The sequence below is a fragment of the Podarcis bocagei genome (genome assembly GCF_964188305.1).
Source record: "Podarcis bocagei genome assembly, chromosome: 2".
NCBI classification, from domain to species: Eukaryota; Metazoa; Chordata; class Lepidosauria; order Squamata; family Lacertidae; genus Podarcis; species Podarcis bocagei.
The window spans coordinates 3,784,361-3,803,607 of NC_138126.1; the positions used below are offsets into that span (position 1 = coordinate 3,784,361).

Here is a 19,247-nt window from a genome sequence, read left to right on the forward strand (position 1 = left end):
GCTGCCTTTGGGAACAATAACCCAAACATCAAAATCAAAAGCAGTAGGAGGTTATTTACTCCACTGTGCCTGAGAAGTTAGATATATAAAATATCTTGTGTGCCACAGAGTCCTTGCAGTCAAGATATACGTCAGGTGAAAGGGTGTAGGGGATAAGTCCTTGTGTAGCTTAATCAGAACATAGGAAGCCGCCTTCTAGCTTAGTACTATCTACTGACTGGTGGCAGCTCTCCAGGTAGAGGACATCCTTAGCCCTACCTGGAACAGTTGGCTGAGGTTGAACCTGGCACTTTTGGGTGCAAACCAGTGCTCTACCACTCCACTATATCACGTCCTCTTTGTCTCTGAAGCTAGAGCTGGACACGTCTTTTCAAGAGTTTAGGCTTCTTCTGATTAGCTGGCTGTGGAGTTGAGAGGAACAATCAGTAAGGAAGTGTAGCTGGTGGATTCAGAATGGTAACACTGCTCTTGTTGCTCCCTCTTGTGACCTACGGGATGCAGCAGAAGGCAAAATGCTCACTGAATCTGATCAGGGATATCAATTGTGCTGTGAATTATTACAGGCCAGGAGACCATCTCATTAGTGGAATCGTATCTTCAAAATTCATTGGAAATCGTTTGCCCTTCACCTTCTCCAAAACCCCTTTTAACTTTGTTGATGCGTGAGTAATATATTGATGCGTTTCTTCTACACTCAATGCACTTGATGCACGTCGGTCAGCCCCTCTGAGATGAAAATGACTGAAGTTAGGGTGGGTCTCTCTTGGGGATCTTTGGGGCCCTGGAGATCTATAGGGTATGCCTGTTTCAGGTTTTTTGTACTTAGCAAATGACACTCATTCTTTCATTGTGTCTCATGGAACCTTGGAGTATTTCTTGGCATGAAAACTGTGGAGTTCTCCCACTCTCAACCCAATAAAATCTTCTGGCCCCAGGACTGAGCCACTACCCTCACCTGGAGATGAACGGGAGATTGCTTCTCTCACTTGAAAAGTGAATGTTGAAAGGCAGGCTTGTCCTTTATAGCTGGGTGCAATGATAGATGGGGAGCACAATGTTCAATGCACAATTATTTTCCCCAGGCACAAAGCAATCTATGCAACTGAAAACTGTAACTCTCTACTATGCTTAGGCAGGTGCTCTTCTCATGCTTTGATTCCAAACATGCCAACCATTTAATGGGAAGCAATGTTTGTGAGATATATAATGCCTGGAGAAGACCTTAGATACAGTGGTAGCTACTAACCACTGGACAAAGTTGAGCCAGGCTTCCCAAATCTCCCTGAGCCCGTCGAGTGGAGGATTCTAAGCCCTTGAAGGCTGTTGAGTCTCCCAGGCTGCACACCTGGTCCTTCAGGGACACAGTTACCCCATTCAGGACCAAGACCCACACCTGCCCAGCCCCTGTCCCCCCAAAACAGTTCTTCTGCCTTGTCAGGATTCAACCTCAATCTGTTAGCCGTCATCCATCCTCCAACCACCACCAGACACTCACACAGGACATTCACTGCTTTCATTGGTTCCGATTTAAATGAGAGGTAGAGCTGAGTATAATTTGCATACTGATGAACACCCAGCCCAAACCCCCGATGGTTTCTCCCAGCAGCTTCATAGAGATGTATTTTTAAGAGTTTGGTATACTAGAAGTATTTTAGAAATCCTTAAGATATTTAGCAGGGATTAAAGCTGCCCTTGTGTTTCTCATGGAGCCATCTAAGACCGGAAGTGTCGAGTCTCAGAAATGAGAAGCCATCAGAAACTGTGTTTGGCTCCATTCCCTGGCTCCTCCCAAAACGTCATGCGATGTCATGTGATGTCATGCGTGTGATGTCATATGTGAAACCGTCCTCCTCAATCTTAGGCGTAAGTTTTTCTGTATTTATTTATTAAACTTATATGCTGCCATTCATCCTAAAATCTGAGGGCAGTTCAGAGAATAAAATACAGTTGGAGCCTCTGCCACTGGAGCTGGTGGTGGGTTCAGGGGGCTGGTTTGCGTCCTGGTTTTTTCTCCATTCTCCTCTCCTGCAAAGATACCATGGGCATTGCCCCACTGTTCTCTGCTTACTGGGTTCCTTTACCATTGGGTTTGATTTACAAAAAAAAAAAAAAAAGAATGTGACTTTCAATTTCACTGAATCGAACACGACTATGTGGCATAATTCTTTTTGCAGCTCTGTGAATAAGAGGGCATGGCAAATTCTTAGCTTCTTGCTGGCCGTTCAGGATGTCAATCATAACCCCAGGCTCCTACCCAACATCACCCTGGGCTACAGCATCTATGAGACCCATTTTGATGGAAGAACCACTTCTGATGCCCTGACAGATCTGCTTGCTGGTGGGAAAATCAATATCCCAAACTACACCTGTGGAAGGCAGAAAACGTTACTGGCTGTTCTTGAACGGGGTGAATCCGACATCTCCATGCACATTGCAGGCATGTTGGGCATCTACAAAATCCCACAAGTAAGAATGGGCACACCTGACATTTGTCATCTCACAAAACAACAAATTATGCTGAGGATACTTTGAGCAAATTGAGCAAAATGATAGTAAGAAAGGAATGTAATGCTAAATGTACAACTGCTTCAATATAGATATTCTTCAATGTGCATTAACACATCAATAAATAACCGATCTCTCCCCCCCCCCATCTACAAATAATGTAATAAAAAGCCATGCTAAAGGTGGAATAATACTTGGAGGTGACTTCAATGGTATGATTTCATCTATGGTTGACAGATCTCAAGCAAGGCAATCTAGCCAATACCTTTACTAGAATAATGGAAGAAAATAGCTTGATAGATATTTGGAGAATCTACTGTCCTAATGATAAAGATCTCACTTTCTATTCTCATGTCTACAATTCATATTTCCATAGAGATTTTCTCTCATTGCTTCATGCCCAGTAGCAAAGATGACTAAAACTGAAATCCACCCAATGACTTATGCTGATTATGCCCCAATATTGCTAAAGATACAACTTGCAGAAAATCGATATGACAAATTATTATGTTTGGACAACTACGTCTTGCCAATTGAAAGAGTTAGAAATGAGCCAAAATATTACTCTAGAGGTAACCTGGCCAGTAAGCTGGGATGCAGCAGAAACCTATTGTTGTGCAATATTGATACAAAAAAATATCTGAAAAATGGAAAATGTTTACCCCAAAAGAGAAATATTTAATTCAGAAAAAATCATTTTTTAAAAAAGTTAATAAGCAAAGACCAGATTCGGGGTCAATGGAGAAATGAAATAAGATTGGTATACCAAAAACTTCAAACTGAAAAATGGAAGACAATGCATTGACTCAGGCATACCACAATGGTGGCTTGAAAATAGCCATCTAAATTACTTTCATATCAACTATAATATAGGCAAGCAAGAATCTTAATTGTATGTATAAGACACAAAAATCAACTACTTCCTTAGAAATAGCAAACTTTTTTCTAGTGGTACTCACTGGTACACAGTACTTGCACTACAGCCCTGCCCCCAGTCTTGGCTTCTATAGCAAGTGTGTGAGGAGGGCACACCTTTTCTCCTGCCCCCATGGCTGTGGGCCCATCCTACTACCAGCCCTGGTGGAAGCACTTCCTCCTCATTCTGTGGCAGCACAGCTGCAGGAAGGTGCCAGGCTGCTGCTGCACCAGTCACCACCATTCAGGCAGCTCTGCGGCCGGTGGAAGTTGCTGTTGGATTATCACCCGCCCGGGACCACTGCCAGCATCCTGAAGCACTCCAGGGCGATTACTCCGGTGGTCATCCTCTGGCTGCCGTTCAGGAATCCTCCTTCAGTCCAGAGAGACCGATAATTAAGCAACTTCGCTCTTATGAGAAAAGCACACCAATTCCCTTCTGCACAAAACATCAGAAGGAAAAGGCAGTTCGTAGATTTCATCTACTTTATTAAACTGCATGCAAAACAACACACATGGCTGGCTGTCTCAAACAGCCCAGCCTGTGAGTACTACGTCTCAACACTGCTTCAGTCCAGAAGCGGAAGGGACGAACGTAACTCCACCCCGGTTACGCTGAAGACAGTCTGAGAAGTGACTCACACTTCCTTTCTCACGCTGTGAGACATCTGATGTAAACAGCTCTTGCTGTTTCCTGGCAGCTTGGCAGCTGGTGAGAACTGAAATGGTGGACAGCCGGTAAGCTGAGTCTGTTATAGCAGTGGCAGCCAGGCTGGGCAACATCAAAAGGACTCTATCTTCCTTGAATACCTAACAGATTCTGGGGTTGCGGCGCTCATCTTGCTTTATTGGCCAAGGGAGCCGGCATACAGCTTCCGGGTCATGTGGCCAGCATGACTAAGACGCTTCTGGCAAACCAGAGCAGTGCACGGAAACGCCGTTTACCTTCCCGCCGGAGCGGTTCCTATTTATCTACTTGCACTTTGACGTGCTTTCAAACTGCTAGGTTGGCAGTAGCTGGGACTGAGCAACGGGAGCTCACCCCGTCACAGGGATTCGAACCGCCGACCTTCTGATCAGCAAGTCCTAGGCTCTGTGGTTTAACCCACAGCGCCACCTGTGTCAAAGTCTTACTCTTAGAGTAATAAGTCACCGAGGAACAGGTACAAAGCATAATTTATTCATTGATAAATGAAAGCAACCTATATAAACTTTCCACTAATAAAATAACAAAATACAACAATTATCTACAAATCTTCCACCCCCAAAAACCTCCTAGAGTTTAGAAGCTATAAATGTACCTATTCCTAGCAAATGGATCTAAACCAGCTGAATCATATAAAACACTTCCTTTGCTAAACGAAGGTGCTGAGGTATGGTCCTCTGTAATCGCAAAGCTTTTAAGTGGTTTATACATTGCTAAAATAAAATTAAAATACTATATTTCAAATAAGGTTGAGGTTGATAATTAAATTTGTCCTGAAAAGCAAAGCACCGGTCTCTTTCCCTTCTCTCACCAGCTCAGTTCTGGCTTTGTTCTTCATGATAAAAAACAGTCCCCTTTTGTCAACTCAATGGCCCCAAATGAAGACGCTCAGTACCAGGGGGTGGTCCAACTCCTCCTGCACTTCAGATGGACATGGGTCGGCCTCTTTGCTTCAGACAATGGCAATGGAGAAAAGTTCTTGAGCACTTTGACACCTCTGATGAGCAAAAGCGAAATTTGTGTTGCCTTCACCGAAAGAGTACAACGGAAAACCTCCCTGTGGTTCTCTCATGAGCCATCTCCCTTGTGGAGACAAGTTAATGTATTTGTTTACTACACTGATACTCAGTATGGATTTTTTGTCATCATAGAGGTACAGTCTTTCTTTGAAAGGACACAAACTGGGGGGAAAGTCTGGATCACCACAGGCCTTCAGGACACCATCTTGTTTTATGAGATGGAGGCCTTCCGATATGCCCATGGTTCTTTGTCTTTTGTAATAAAGACCAAACAAGGGGCAAAAAAGGACTACTATGAGCCAATAGCTTCTGCTTCTTGGTGGAACGCATATGAATGTTCATATTCAGAGCATGCTTTATCCGTGAGGAGTTGGGAAAGATGCAGGGAGAGGGAGACATTGCTTCCCCAGGAGGAGATTGAAGGAATCTACTCCCAAGACAGTTATATCACTTACTACAGTGTCCAAGTTGTGGCTCAAGCCTTGAATGCAGCCTATTCATCCAGATCAAAGCAGAGGTTGATTGTGGGTGGAGGAGACAAGATGGAGCTTCAAAGTCTACAGCCATGGCAGGTATGGCCTCTAGCGCGATATAGATATAGATATAGATATAGATATAGATATAGATGATATAGATATAGATGTAGATGTAGATGTAGATGTAGATGATGTAGATATAATAGACACACACACACACACACACACACACACACACACACTCATATATGCACACTGTATAAGATTTCTTAGTTTACAAAATAAGTGCATTTTCCTTTTCTCAAGTTGTGTTTTCTACAGATCAGTTTCATTTGTTGTGAGACATTAGTGTAGCATATAAGTTAGATTAGGAAGAAATAAGGGGGAGAAGAGGGGGAGGGGGAGTGGTGAGTAGGGTGGGGTGGTTATGTTTCTATTCTTCTACTTTGTGTATGTTTGGGGTATATGTTTAAGGAACGGGGCGGGGTTTTAGCTCCAGTTTGTTTGTAGCGTGATGAGAGGGCCATTATATCTTGTTCTCTTTTGCTAATATTTGAAGAGGTTTGTTTTTTTAAGGGATGCTTTCTCTTTTATGCAGGCTCCTCTTGTGACCGCTTTTATTGCATCCCGAAGGTTATATTGTCTACATCATTTTCTTTGAAGTAGTTTTGGAGTGTTTTTGTGAGACTCCCTCTAATTAGCTCATTTGTGGTTAGGATGGGACTGAAGGGCCATGATGGGGGGGGTTGTGTTTCTTCTCATATATTAAGGGCAAATTCTACTGGGGCAGGATCTGTGATTTTAATGCTGCCTTTGTTCACTGATCCAACTAAGGGGATCAGACCTAGTGTGAGCAGAATGCTATCTAGTCTGCACACTGTGCCGTGGCACCCAGAATGGAATCTGTAGCAATTTGCAAGAGTCCCTAAATGTTTGGGGTTGCCTTCAGAGGAAGGTTGCCCATGGGGATGTAGGGTGGGTGTTTTTCAGAAAGATGCCTCTCATATTTAGGTTGAGGTCACCTCCCAGGATTGCTTCCCCTTTGGAGAAGGAAAGGAATTTGTTCAGGTTTTTTGGATAAACTCTAGTTGTTTTGTGTTTGGGGCATATATGGAGCCAATTGTCAGTTTAGTTTTGCTATCTAGTGTCCCTTTAGCAAAAATGAATCTGCCTCTTTTGTTTTTTAGCACTGTCATGGCTTTGACGTTCAGGTCTCTACTGAGTATTATGGCTACTCTGAGGGCCTTTCCTGAACCAGGTGCAATCCATTGTTGACTGAAGCAGGGATCACCCAGGAGTTTGCTTCCTTTCGGTGGATTGTGTATTTCCTGTAGGAAAGGAATGTGTGGTTTCATGGTGTTCACATACGAGGTGATGCGTTTTCTTTTCATAGGTGTCAGGGGTTCAGGAGCAGAGGCAAGGGCAAGGGAGGAAACAGAGAGCGAGGGGGAGGAGGCAGAAGAAAAGATGAGTGATGACGACGACCCGAGATCTCCGAGTCTTTCCAGTGAATCAGAAGATTCACAGAAAGGAGCACCAGTGGTCAGGGCAAGGGGGGAGCTTAGGGGGACACCCCAGGAAGATAGAGCCAGAGGGGACTCAGAGGAGAGCAGTTGGAAATCGGGACCAGCGTCACAGCCAGAGAGCAGGGAAGAGGAGGAGCGCCAGAGATCAAGCGCTGGCAGCTCGCAACAGGGGGGAGGGCACGAGTCAGGAGTGGCCACACCTCCATCGGGGAGCGAAGAAACGGTCAGACGGAAAGTGGAAGGTTGGGCGCGCGCGCCAAGTTCAAATGCACAGGAAAGTGACGCAGTAGGCAGCCAGGAAAGGGAGCCAGGTCCTAAAGCCCGGCGCAAGGAGACAGGGAGTTCCGGGGGGTCGGCGTCAGAAGAATCCCGGAAGGAAGAGACCCCGGGGGGCAGAGGGACCCAGAGGAGAGCAGTCAGGCGGAAAAGGTGGAGCAGGGCTAGGATATTAAGTTGGTGCACAAGGGGCGGAGACTCAGACGGAGCTTCGCCGATCTAGCCATTAGACGTAGAGTTGCACGCAGCAGCTTGGGAATGGAAACTGTAACTCAATAAAGACTTTTACTTAATGACCGCTGGCTAGCGTGATCCTCTGTGAGCTAGGATCTTGAAGCAGCTCTGACAGTAAGCTCCGTCTCCTAAAATTGTGGGCATCTACAGCCTCGAGGAGAGGAGAGAAGCAGGTGCCTACTAGCTAGCTCACGAACGGCAGACAACATGACGGCTGAGCAGCAGATAGAGGAACTCAGAAAAGCAGTGTCACAACTGAATGCCGAGGCTCTCGCATCCAGGAAGAGAGAGGAGGAGGCAGCTGCCGCCTGCAGGGATCTCCAGGTCAGGTTGGACATGCTTACGAAGCACGGGCAACTGACACCCAGACAGGAGGGAATTGGGTTGGCGAGACGAACAGGCGGTCTGGTCTCTCACTTCGATGGGAACCTGCAGCAGTACCCCAACTTTAGAGCAGATGTAATGTGCGCACTGGAACTGCTGAAAAAAGACTTTAGAGATGAGCAAGAGAAAGTGGGGTTCATCATGTCCCATTTGCATGGGGAAGCTAAAGCATGGCTGCGCAATTTGTGGAGGGATAAGGATCCGGCGCTCCAAAATGCGGATGCCTTTATTAAAGCGATGGATGGGTGTTTCTTATCAAGCATTGACGTGGATCTTGCTCGGCAGCAGATACATGGACTGAAACAAGGGAGGGCCAGCGTAAGGCAGTATCATGCCCGCTTTTTCGCGTTGGTCAGTGCTCTGGAATGGGACAGGGATTCGGCTCCTGTAAGAGACCTGTTTTGGGAGGGATTGCACGGCTCTGTTAAAGATGAAATTGCGAGGGGGGAGAGACCCCGGACCACGCAGGAGATCGTTCAGAGGGCGCTAGCCGTGGGGGTGCGGCTGGAAGAACGTCCGTGGAGCAGGGACGAGGGGCGTGGAGGGCGCGAACCAGCCAGGGGCTCCTCCTTCCTTCCCAGAGAAGCAGCGCGTGCGCAATCCACGCCTCCGCCAGGAGGAGGAGTGGAACCTATGGAGGTTGGAAGTGCAAGGGCTCAATCAGCAGCCAGAGCCCTAGCACCGACAACAGTGAAAGCGAAGCCTCCTAGAGGGAACAGGAAGTGTTACATCTGCGAGGATCCAGGGCATATGGCGAAAGAGTGTCCCCGGAGGCTCCACAAGCACACTGCAGCCTCAGCAATGGTAACTGCAGCAACGCAACAAGGAGGACCACAGCAGGGAAACGACGATGTCTGGCTGGAGGAAGAGGCAATGGGGCCCAGCCAGACGTGTCAGTGAAGAAGTCCCCGGAGATTTCACAGCCCATGGACCCCCTCCCACCCAAACCAGTAGTGAGGCTCACCGCATCGCTCCAGCTGCCCAATGGAATCACCATGGACGTGCCGCTCACCATTGACTCGGGAAGCAATGCGGACTTTATAGGGCAGGACTTTGTCGACCGGCACGCTGTACAGTTGCTGCCTGCCACGCTGCCCCTGCAGGTGGTCACGGTGGATGGCAGGGAGCTGCTAGGGGGGCAAGTGGTGAAGCAGACGCCACCAATGGTGATGCGACTTGGGAATCACAGGGAAATCATCAGCTTCAACGTCACTCAACTATCGGACACGCCCATTGTATTGGGCATGAGTTGGCTGGACAAGCACAGCCCAACGCTGGCTTGGTACCAGAGGCAGCTGACCTTCGGCTCTTCCTTTTGTGCTGAACACTGCATCGTCCCCCGGCAGGAAGGAGAGGAAGAGGAGACACAGCTGCTGCTAGGCACGCTGCAAGCGATTCCCCACAACTACGCAGAATTTTTGGAGGTTTTCTGCGAGAAGGAGGCAGACAGGCTACCCCCCCCCCACAGACCATATGACTGCAAAATTGACCTGCTGCCGGGGGCGGCGCTGCCCAAAGGGAAGCTGTATTCCATGTCTGAGGACGAACTGCAGGAACTCAAAGAGTTCATAGATCATAATTTGGAGCGCGGTTTCATCCGGGAGTCCAAGGCAGCGGGGGGCAGTCCTGTATTCTTTGTTAAGAAGCGGGACACGCCCCAAAAAAGACTTGTGGTGGACTATCGCATCTTAAACAGTGTGACCAAGCCATCGGACTTCCCCATGCCCCGAATCGACGACCTCCTCGCAAAGGTACGGAAGGGCAGCGTGTTCACCAAGTTAGACCTGCGAGGGGCGTACAACCTCATTCGCATGCGGGAAGGGGATGAGTGGAAGACAGCCATGTTCACGCCGCTGGGCACCTACGAATATAGAGTTATGCCTTTTGGATTGCAAAATGGCTCCCACGTTTTTCAAGCGTTCATGCATCACGTGTTGGCGGGGCTCCTCTACAAGACGTGCGTCTGTTTCTTAGATGACATCCTGATCTTTTCGGAATCGCAGCAGGAGCATGACAGACACGTCAAAGAAGTGCTAAGCAGGCTACAGCAGCATAGGCTCTACGCCAAGCTGGAGAAGTGCCAATTCGACGTGACGGAGGTGGATTTTCTGGGCTACAAGTTGTCTGACAAGGGGCTCGCCATGGACAGCGCCAAGGTTCGAGCGGTGTTGGACTGGAAGAGCCCACGCAACCGGAAGGAGGTCCAACGGTTTGTCGGCTTCGCGAACTTCTATCGCAAGTTTATCAAAGGCTTCGCTATGCAGACAGCGGCCATCACGGACACGCTTAGCTCCAAGAAGAAGAAGTTCATCTGGACAGAGCAGGCGGAGCAGTCCTTTCAGGCACTCAAGCGTCTCTTCGCGTCGGAAGAGCAGCTGCTGCATGTCGACCCCAGCAGGCCGATGAGGGTGGAGACAGACGCCTCGGACAGAGCCGTGGGAGCAGTCCTGCTGCAGAAAGACCCGCAGGGGGTTTGGCGGCCGGGAGCGTTTTACTCCAGGAAGCTCGGCAAGTCCGAACAGAACTACACCATCTGGGACAGGGAGTTGCTGGCCATTCATGCAGCGTTCAAAGCATGGAGGCACTTCCTGATCGGCGCCAAGCACACGGTGCAGGTCTGCACGGACCACAAGAATCTGGAGCACTGGCGCACGGCACAGTTCCTGAACCAGAGGCAGATACGTTGGGCTGAGTTCTTTGCGAACTTTAACTTCCGAATAGAGTATGTCCCGGGGGACATCAACATCATGGCGGACGCTCTCTCTCGTAAGCCACAATATCTGGAGGACGCCAAGCCAGCGGCCGCCATGCACATCTTCGCACCAACAGTGTGGGCGTGCGCTGCGGCAACAGTGGACCTGGAGGCGGTGCGGCGAGCGTTGCAGGATGACTCCTTCGCGCAAGCGAAGATGGCAGAGGTGCACAGGGGCACGGCAGCGACCGACGAGTTCCAGCTGAGAGATGGATTGCTCATCCGTAAAGGGGCCATCTACGTGCCGGGAGACGAACTTCGCGCCAAGGTACTGCAGCAGCTGCACGACGCGCCCACTGCCGGGCACTTTGGCAAGGAGAAGACGGTGGAATTAGTCGCCAGGGACTTCTGGTGGCCCGGAATGAGAGGGGAGGTCGCGGACTACGTGGCGAGGTGTGACACCTGCCAGAGGGCCAAACCAGTGCACAAACCACCGGCCGGACTGTTGGAACCGCTGCAAACTCCGGTCGAACCATGGGAGAGAGTGGCCCTGGACTTTGTCACGGATCTGCCCAGCTCGAGGGGCAAGACGGCCGTGCTGGTGGTGGTGGACTTGTTCTCCAAGATGGCACATTTCATTCCGTGTGCCAAGGTGGCCACGGCGGAGCAAACCGCCAAACTGTTCATAGACCACGTGTTCAAGGTTCACGGTCTGCCACGGTCTATTCTGTCCGACCGGGGGCGACAGTTCATCTCGAATTTCTGGCAGAAGCTGATGGGCTTCCTGAACGTCAAGATCAACCTGGCGTCGGCGAGACACCCGCAGACCAACGGGCGGGTCAATGCCATCATGCAGCAGTACCTGAGATGTTATGCGAATCAACAGCCTGCGACGTGGGTGGATTACCTGCCGCTCGCCGAGTTTGCCTACAACAACACGAAGCACGTGTCCACGGGGGTCACGCCGTTCTTCGCTAACAACGGGAGGCACCCCAGAACCTTCCCGGGACTGGAAAGGATGGGGGAGGGGGAGCCGCAGACAGCAGATGCGTTCGCGTCGGAGTTGCAGGAGGTCCACGATCAGCTGCGGCGACACCTGGAGCTGGCCAAACATGCATACAAGGTGCAAGCGGACAAACACAGAAGGGTTGGCGAAGAGATCCATGTGGGAGACTGGGTCTGGTTAGCAGCCCACGCAGTGCCGGCCAGGTCGTTGGCCAAGAAGAAGCTGGGGCATAAGCAACTGGGGCCCTACCAAGTCGAAGAGCAGGTCAACCCGGTGGCTTTCAGGCTGGCGCTTCCGGAGGGTTCCAGAATGCATCCGGTGTTCCACAGATCGGTGCTCACTCCCTACAAGGCACCGCACAGGTTTCAGGAACCCGGAACGGCACCGAGTCCGCTCAGAGAAGGAACCGGGCACGCGGGAGTGGCACAGAAGGAACGCATCAACGAAGTCACGGAGATTTTGGACTCCAGATGGGGGGAAGAAGGGGTAGAATACCTTCTCACCAAGGAGGGCACCCCGGCCAGTGCGAACAGCTGGGTGCCGGGCTACGCCTTGGACGAACCTCTGCTCAAAGACGAGTTTCATGCCCTCTTCCCACATAGACCAATGCCAGCAGAATTTTTCGACGACTGGCTTTTCACGCCAACGCTTTCTGCCAGCACGTTCCGGGGGTTCGACTCGGACGAGGACCCGATACGAGACGCCCGTTCCCCGGAGGGGTCACCCTCGGGATCTGCCTCAGAACCCTCGTATTGGTGGGACGATAGACCAGAGGAGCAGTGGCGCAGGAAGTGGCAGGAAGGTCCAGGACGAGCAACGCCGCCAGGAGGAAGTGAGGGAGAGACGGACATGGACGTTTTCGGGGACGACCCTGGTTTCGAGCACGGTGGCACAGAGATGGAAGCGGAGGTGACCGTCGTCGACGAGAGCAGGGAGGCAGAACCGGGAGACTTCAGATGGAGGCCCGCCACGGGAAGCGAACTGTATCCGACGTTCGTCCCTCTGACACAGCAGCACCCAGTTCCTGCACCGGAAGGAGGGGAGGGGGGAACGGGGGGCTTCGAGGGGGGGGATGGATGTCAGGGGTTCAGGAGCAGAGGCAAGGGCAAGGGAGGAAACAGAGAGCGAGGGGGAGGAGGCAGAAGAAAAGATGAGTGATGACGACGACCCGAGATCTCCGAGTCTTTCCAGTGAATCAGAAGATTCACAGAAAGGAGCACCAGTGGTCAGGGCAAGGGGGGAGCTTAGGGGGACACCCCAGGAAGATAGAGCCAGAGGGGACTCAGAGGAGAGCAGTTGGAAATCGGGACCAGCGTCACAGCCAGAGAGCAGGGAAGAGGAGGAGCGCCAGAGATCAAGCGCTGGCAGCTCGCAACAGGGGGAGGGCACGAGTCAGGAGTGGCCACACCTCCATCGGGGAGCGAAGAAACGGTCAGACGGAAAGTGGAAGGTTGGGCGCGCGCGCCAAGTTCAAATGCACAGGAAAGTGACGCAGTAGGCAGCCAGGAAAGGGAGCCAGGTCCTAAAGCCCGGCGCAAGGAGACAGGGAGTTCCGGGGGGTCGGCGTCAGAAGAATCCCGGAAGGAAGAGACCCCGGGGGGCAGAGGGACCCAGAGGAGAGCAGTCAGGCGGAAAAGGTGGAGCAGGGCTAGGATATTAAGTTGGTGCACAAGGGGCGGAGACTCAGACGGAGCTTCGCCGATCTAGCCATTAGACGTAGAGTTGCACGCAGCAGCTTGGGAATGGAAACTGTAACTCAATAAAGACTTTTACTTAATGACCGCTGGCTAGCGTGATCCTCTGTGAGCTAGGATCTTGAAGCAGCTCTGACAATAGGGTTTCCCAACCCCCTCACATTTAATGTAATTGCTTTTAAGCTAGCCATCTTGCTTATCTACTTTAGAGGATGATTCCATGCCAACCCATCTGGGTTGACCTGTGTCTCTCACCTTGTATTGTCTATCAAACCTATTAAGTTGTGCTAACATAAAGTGTGATGGGTGGGGAAGGAAGGGTAGAATTAGATATGGGGGATAGATTACAGAAATGGCCTCTCACTTTTGAAGATTGTGATTTATTTTCCAACTCTGGAATAATCATAACAGGAACATACTCTACAGGTGTTTTGGAAAAACTGGGACATCCCATTTTCTTCTCATGTGTGCACAGCAGCCATGTCCCCATATGACAGTGAAGGAATATCCAACCAATGATTTCCTCCTCCAAATGTCTTTATAATCTGTGACTTCCAGGTCCTGATGCCATTGTATAGCCATCTTGCTCTCTGCGGACAATGTCAGCTCCCTTGGCCTGAAAGTGGAGATGAGCGCCACACCCCAAAGTCAAATTTGATTGGAATTAACCTTCCAGGGGTCTTTTACCTTTTTAAAAAACCTTATATCATTCTTTATATACTTTCCTTTAAGACTGATGCTATAGAAAACAGGATCCTGTAGTAGAAAGATGACTCCACCCTTCTTAGACTTTTGTGTTCCACCTTTACTAAATCCATTATGACCATTCTTTACATACATTACCAATTAATAATTCTTTACTAATATATGCTATCCAACGTGGTTTTCTCTGTTATTCTAGCTTCATTCATTCTTGAAAGAAGTCCATCTGTCTTCTAATACTTCAGCTGATGCACAGTACTTGGATGAGAATGGGGCACTGGCCATTGACTTTGATATTGTGAATTGGGTGCTGTTTCCTAATAATTCTCATTCTAGTGTGAAAATTGGGAGCATAGAGAGACAGAAGTCCTCAAATCTAAAGTTCACCATTAATCCAGAGGCAATAGTATGGCCCACACTGAGTAAGAAGGTAGGATAAATGTTATGTGCCTTTTTAATATCTCTGATTCCTGCTATACTCTAACAGCTTGTTGAACATTAGCAGTTTGAAAGCTTCCCAGTGCCAGTAGATAAATAAGTATCACTGTGGCGGGAAGGTAAACCATGTTTCTGTGCATTCTGGATCTTGTCACAGTCCTCCCTGCACTAGACGTCGTTTAGACATGCTGGCCATATGACTTGGAAAGTTGTCTGCGGACAAACATCGGCTCCCTCGGCCTGAAAGCAGAGATGAGCACCACACCCCAAAGTTGAATTTGACTGGACTTAACCATCCAGGGGTTCTTTTCTTTAACTTTTTCTTTTTTTACCTTATAGCAATTTTATATAGTTTCCTTTAAGACTGGTGCTATAAAAAAGGATACTGTAGTAGAAAGTTCACCATTAACCCAGAATCAATAGTACTGTATGGCCCACATTGTGTAAGAAAGTAGGAGAAATGTTACATGCCTCTTTAATATCTATGGTATATTCTACATTCTAACAGCTTGTTGAACATTACGTATGAGGCTTTTATTGCAGTCATGGAAACTTCCTTGGAGATAAATAGCAATGAGCTTAATGGATCTCACTGTTGAATAAGCATGTATAAAGTCTGACAATGAATGAGGCTTACAAAATGAATTACAAAATGAACAGCTGTAATAAATATTTATTCATCCAGCTGGGAAAGCTTCCTAAAATGAAAATGGGAAGTGCAGATATGCCTCACGAGCAAACTAGGTGTCAAGTTCTGCAGCCTTCATGCCAACCACAACAACACCATTTAGCCTTTGAATCAAAGCAGAAGTCAGTCAGTCCAGCCTTATTTCACAACTGTACAAACACATAGCAGATGTGATGGGAACTGTATCAGAAGTTGTTTTAGTGCTCCATTTTGTAGGAGTTTTTTATGATGGCTGGTTCAATTCTCATGTTTTTTCTTATTTTGATCCTAGCATTGCCGTTAAGCTCTTGTTCCTCATATATTTCATGCTGCCTGGATTGTATGTATGTACAGAAAAGTGTTAAAGGGAAGAAGCAGAAAAACTAAAGAGATTTCACAGCCATGCTGCTCTACAGTATGGCAAAAGAGAGATCACTCCTAATTTGGCCTGAGCTCACTTTGGGCCATTGGAAGTAAAGATGCTTTTAATGTTTCACGCTTTATTATATTTTATTATATAATTTATAATTTATTATTATATATCTTTATTATATATCTGTGCGGGAAGCTGCCCAGAGTGACTGGGGTAACCCAGCTAGATGGGTGGGGTATAAACAACAACAACAACAACAATGATAATCTCCCCAAAACTCAACATTCCATTTCCTAAAGCCTCGATGCTGTTCCTTCTATTTATTTCCAGACCACGCCTCATTCAAGATGCACAAAGAGCTGTTGCCCTGGATATGCCAAAAAGATTCAGGAAGGGAAGCCTCCATGCTGCTATGACTGTGCTCCCTGCTTAGAAGGGACAATCTCCACTCAGGAAGGTAGGACATGACACCAGTGGAAAGAAGCCATGGGTTGAAACTTCTCTACCTGTGAACACAACGTTCTTTCTTGTTCTCTCCCATATGCCAACAATTTTGCACAATTGTAAGAGCATCCAGACTGCTGTAGGTGTATGACTTATGTTAGCATACTGAAGTCTCTTTTACTCTGTGCAGATGCCAATGAATGCATCAGATGTCCAGAAGATAAGCATCCAAACAAGGACCACGATCAATGTGTTCCCAAAGCAATCAACTTCTTGTCCTATGAAGAATATCTGGGGATCCTCCTGGCTTCCGTTGCCCTACTCTTATCTTCATCCACAGGCTTTGTTTTGGGACTATTCATGAAATACAATGAAACTCCCCTAGTCAAAGCCAACAACAGAGACCTCTCCTACATCCTCCTCTTCTCCCTCCTGTTCTGCTTTTTGTCCTCTTTCCTCTTCATCAGCCGGCCAAGGAAAGTCACCTGTCTTCTCCGACAAATGGTCTTCAGCATCATCTTCTCATCTGCCGTCTCTTCTGTGTTGGCAAAAACCATCACTGTGGTGTTGGCCTTCTTGGCCACCAAGCCAGGGAACAGGCTGAGGAAATGGCTGGGGAAGAGTCTGGCCAACTCCATTGTCATTTCCTGTTCCACTGTCCAACTTGTCATCTGCATCACCTGGCTGGGGATCTCTCCCCCGTTCCCAGACTCGGACATGAGCTCCCAACCTGGCGAGATCATCTTGCAATGCACCGAAGGGTCTGTGGCCATGTTCTATGGTGCCCTTGGCTACATGGGCTTCCTGGCTGCCATCTGCCTCATGGTGGCTTTCCTGGCCAGGAAGCTGCCTGGGGCCTTCAATGAAGCCAAGCTGATCACCTTCAGCATGCTGGTCTTCTGCAGTGTTTGGGTGTCCTTTGTGCCCACCTACCTGAGCACCAAGGGGAAATACATGGTCGCCGTGCAGGTCTTCTCCATCTTGGCCTCCAGTGCTGGGCTCCTGGGCTGCATCTTCATCCCCAAGTGCTACATTATTATACTGAAGCCCGAACTCAACACGAAGGAGTACCTGATGGCAAAAAAATAAACAGGGAGAGTGAGAGAAATAATCCATTTTTCTTTTTGTTGTTGTTTAGTCATTTAGTCGTGTCTGACTCTTCGTGATCCCATGGACCAGAGCACGCCAGGCACTCCTGTCTTCCACTGCCTCCCGCAGTTTGGTCAGACTCATGCAGGTAGCTTTGAGAACACTATCCAACCATCTTTCCTTTGGTCTGAATTAAAAGCATTGTTAATCACTTTCAACAGGTGATGCTGAATTTTTGTGTTTCTCTAGGGAGTTCATGAGTTCAGTTGTTTAAAACTGCCATTTTTCTCTCAGTATGACACCTCATTCACTTTGCTCAGTCGATGTTTTACCTTTCAGCATCACTGCCTTCTCACTTTAGTCACTCTGCCCTTTCTATTCCTCAACTGTCTCATGGCTCTGAGTCCTGGAAGACCTGCTCCCTGCCTTACAGGCCTTAGCAGCTAGATTTTATTTTATTTTATTAACCCAATATGATAATTTGGTCCAACAATTAATGACCAATGAGTATAACAAAATCTGATGGGATCACAAATAAATTCAATTTTTAAATGAGAAATTATATACATCTTATGGTCACAAAAATGATGCCCTTTCTTTTCCAGACCTTTCTTTTCCTCAACTATCTCACAGCTTTGAGTCCCAGAAGACCTGCTCCCTGCCTTACAGGCCTTTCCCCACCTGACCTGAGTAGGGAGGGGTCCTGACTGACTCCAACTACAAAAACCGAGGCGGCTAAACAGAATTTTGGATTGGGATCTTGTTTAAGGATTAACTGATTTTAATTTGTGTGGGTTTTTGTTGTTGCTTTTATGGTTTGATTGTGGATGAGGAGGCCGATTATATCTATAGCACAGAGACCTGAGTGGATGAATGAGCGGACTGGAGTTGGTGTAAGCCAGCTGTGTCCACCTGGGTATTCAGTGCAGCTGTAGAGTGTATAGGGTTAAACCTCCTGAATGTCCTACATCTGGGGAGGGGCTTCCAATGGAAGCTGCAGTTTTCTTTCTTTTTTTTTTTTTATAAAATTTTTATTGGTTTTTCAACATTTTTGAGAGAAACAGACAAACATTAAAAATGACAAACATACACGTATAGTTTCAAACATATTTTCATAAACCTCCTTTCTAGGACTTCCCCATACCCCCCCTCTCTGCATCCCAATGTCCATAATTCAACTAGCAACTCCCAGTTATTACTTTCCAATCTCTATCATCTTAGTCCTCTCTTGCACTCTGACCTTATGTCCCTGTACCCCTTTGTTTCTGGAAACTACGACATTTTAACATTCATTAAGTTTATAGTAGTCCTTAAGATAGCTTTTAAATTTTCTCCATTCTTCTTCTACCGTCTCTTTTCGTTGGTCACGGATTCTGCCTGTCATCTCGGCCAATGTCATGTAGTCCATCACTTTCATCTGCCATTCTTCCAAAGTGGGTAGGTCCTGTGTCTTCCAATACTTTGCGATGAGTATTCTTGCTGCTGTTGTGGCATACATGAAAAAAGCTCTATCTTTCTTTGTCACCAATTGGCCGACAATGCCCAAGAGGAAGGCCTCTGGTTTTTTGGAAAAGGTACATTTAAGCACCTTTTTCATTTCATTATAGATCATTTCCCAGAAGGCCTTAATCTTCGGGCATGTCCACCAAAGGTGATAAAAAGTACCTTCAGTCTCTTTACACTTCCAACATTTGTTATCGGGCAAATGATAGATTTTTGCCAGCTTGACTGGGGTCATGTACCACCTGTATACCATTTTCATAATGTTTTCCTTTAAGGCATTACATGCCGTAAATTTTATACCGGTGTTCCATAACCATTCCCAGTCAGCTGACATAATGTTATGTCCAACATCCTGAGCCCACTTAATCATAGCCGATTTAACTGTTTCATCCTGTGTGTTCCATTTCAACAACAAGTTGTACATTCTAGATAAATTCTTAGTATTGGGTTCTAACAATTCGGTTTCTAATTTTGATTTTTCCACCTGGAAGCCGACTTTCCTGTCCTGTTTAAAAAATTCCATTATTTGACGATATTGGAACCAATTTTCCACTTTATGCTTCAATTTCTCCTGACTTTGTAATTTGAACTTATCTCC

General features: G+C 47.8%; 1 protein-coding gene across 1 annotated transcript; it reads left to right on the forward strand.

Annotated features, from left to right (window-relative positions):
- Positions 1–453: 453 nt before the first annotated feature.
- LOC308579719 (vomeronasal type-2 receptor 26-like) lies at positions 454–17,146 on the forward strand (the record flags this gene model as incomplete). Its single annotated transcript, XM_081180651.1, has 6 exons — positions 454–662; positions 2,175–2,466; positions 4,941–5,717; positions 14,335–14,565; positions 15,944–16,070; positions 16,248–17,146. The coding sequence occupies 6 exons, from the start codon at positions 454–456 to the stop codon at positions 17,144–17,146; spliced, it is 2,535 nt and encodes an 844-aa protein (XP_081036777.1).
- Between the last annotated feature and the right edge of the window lie 2,101 nt (positions 17,147–19,247).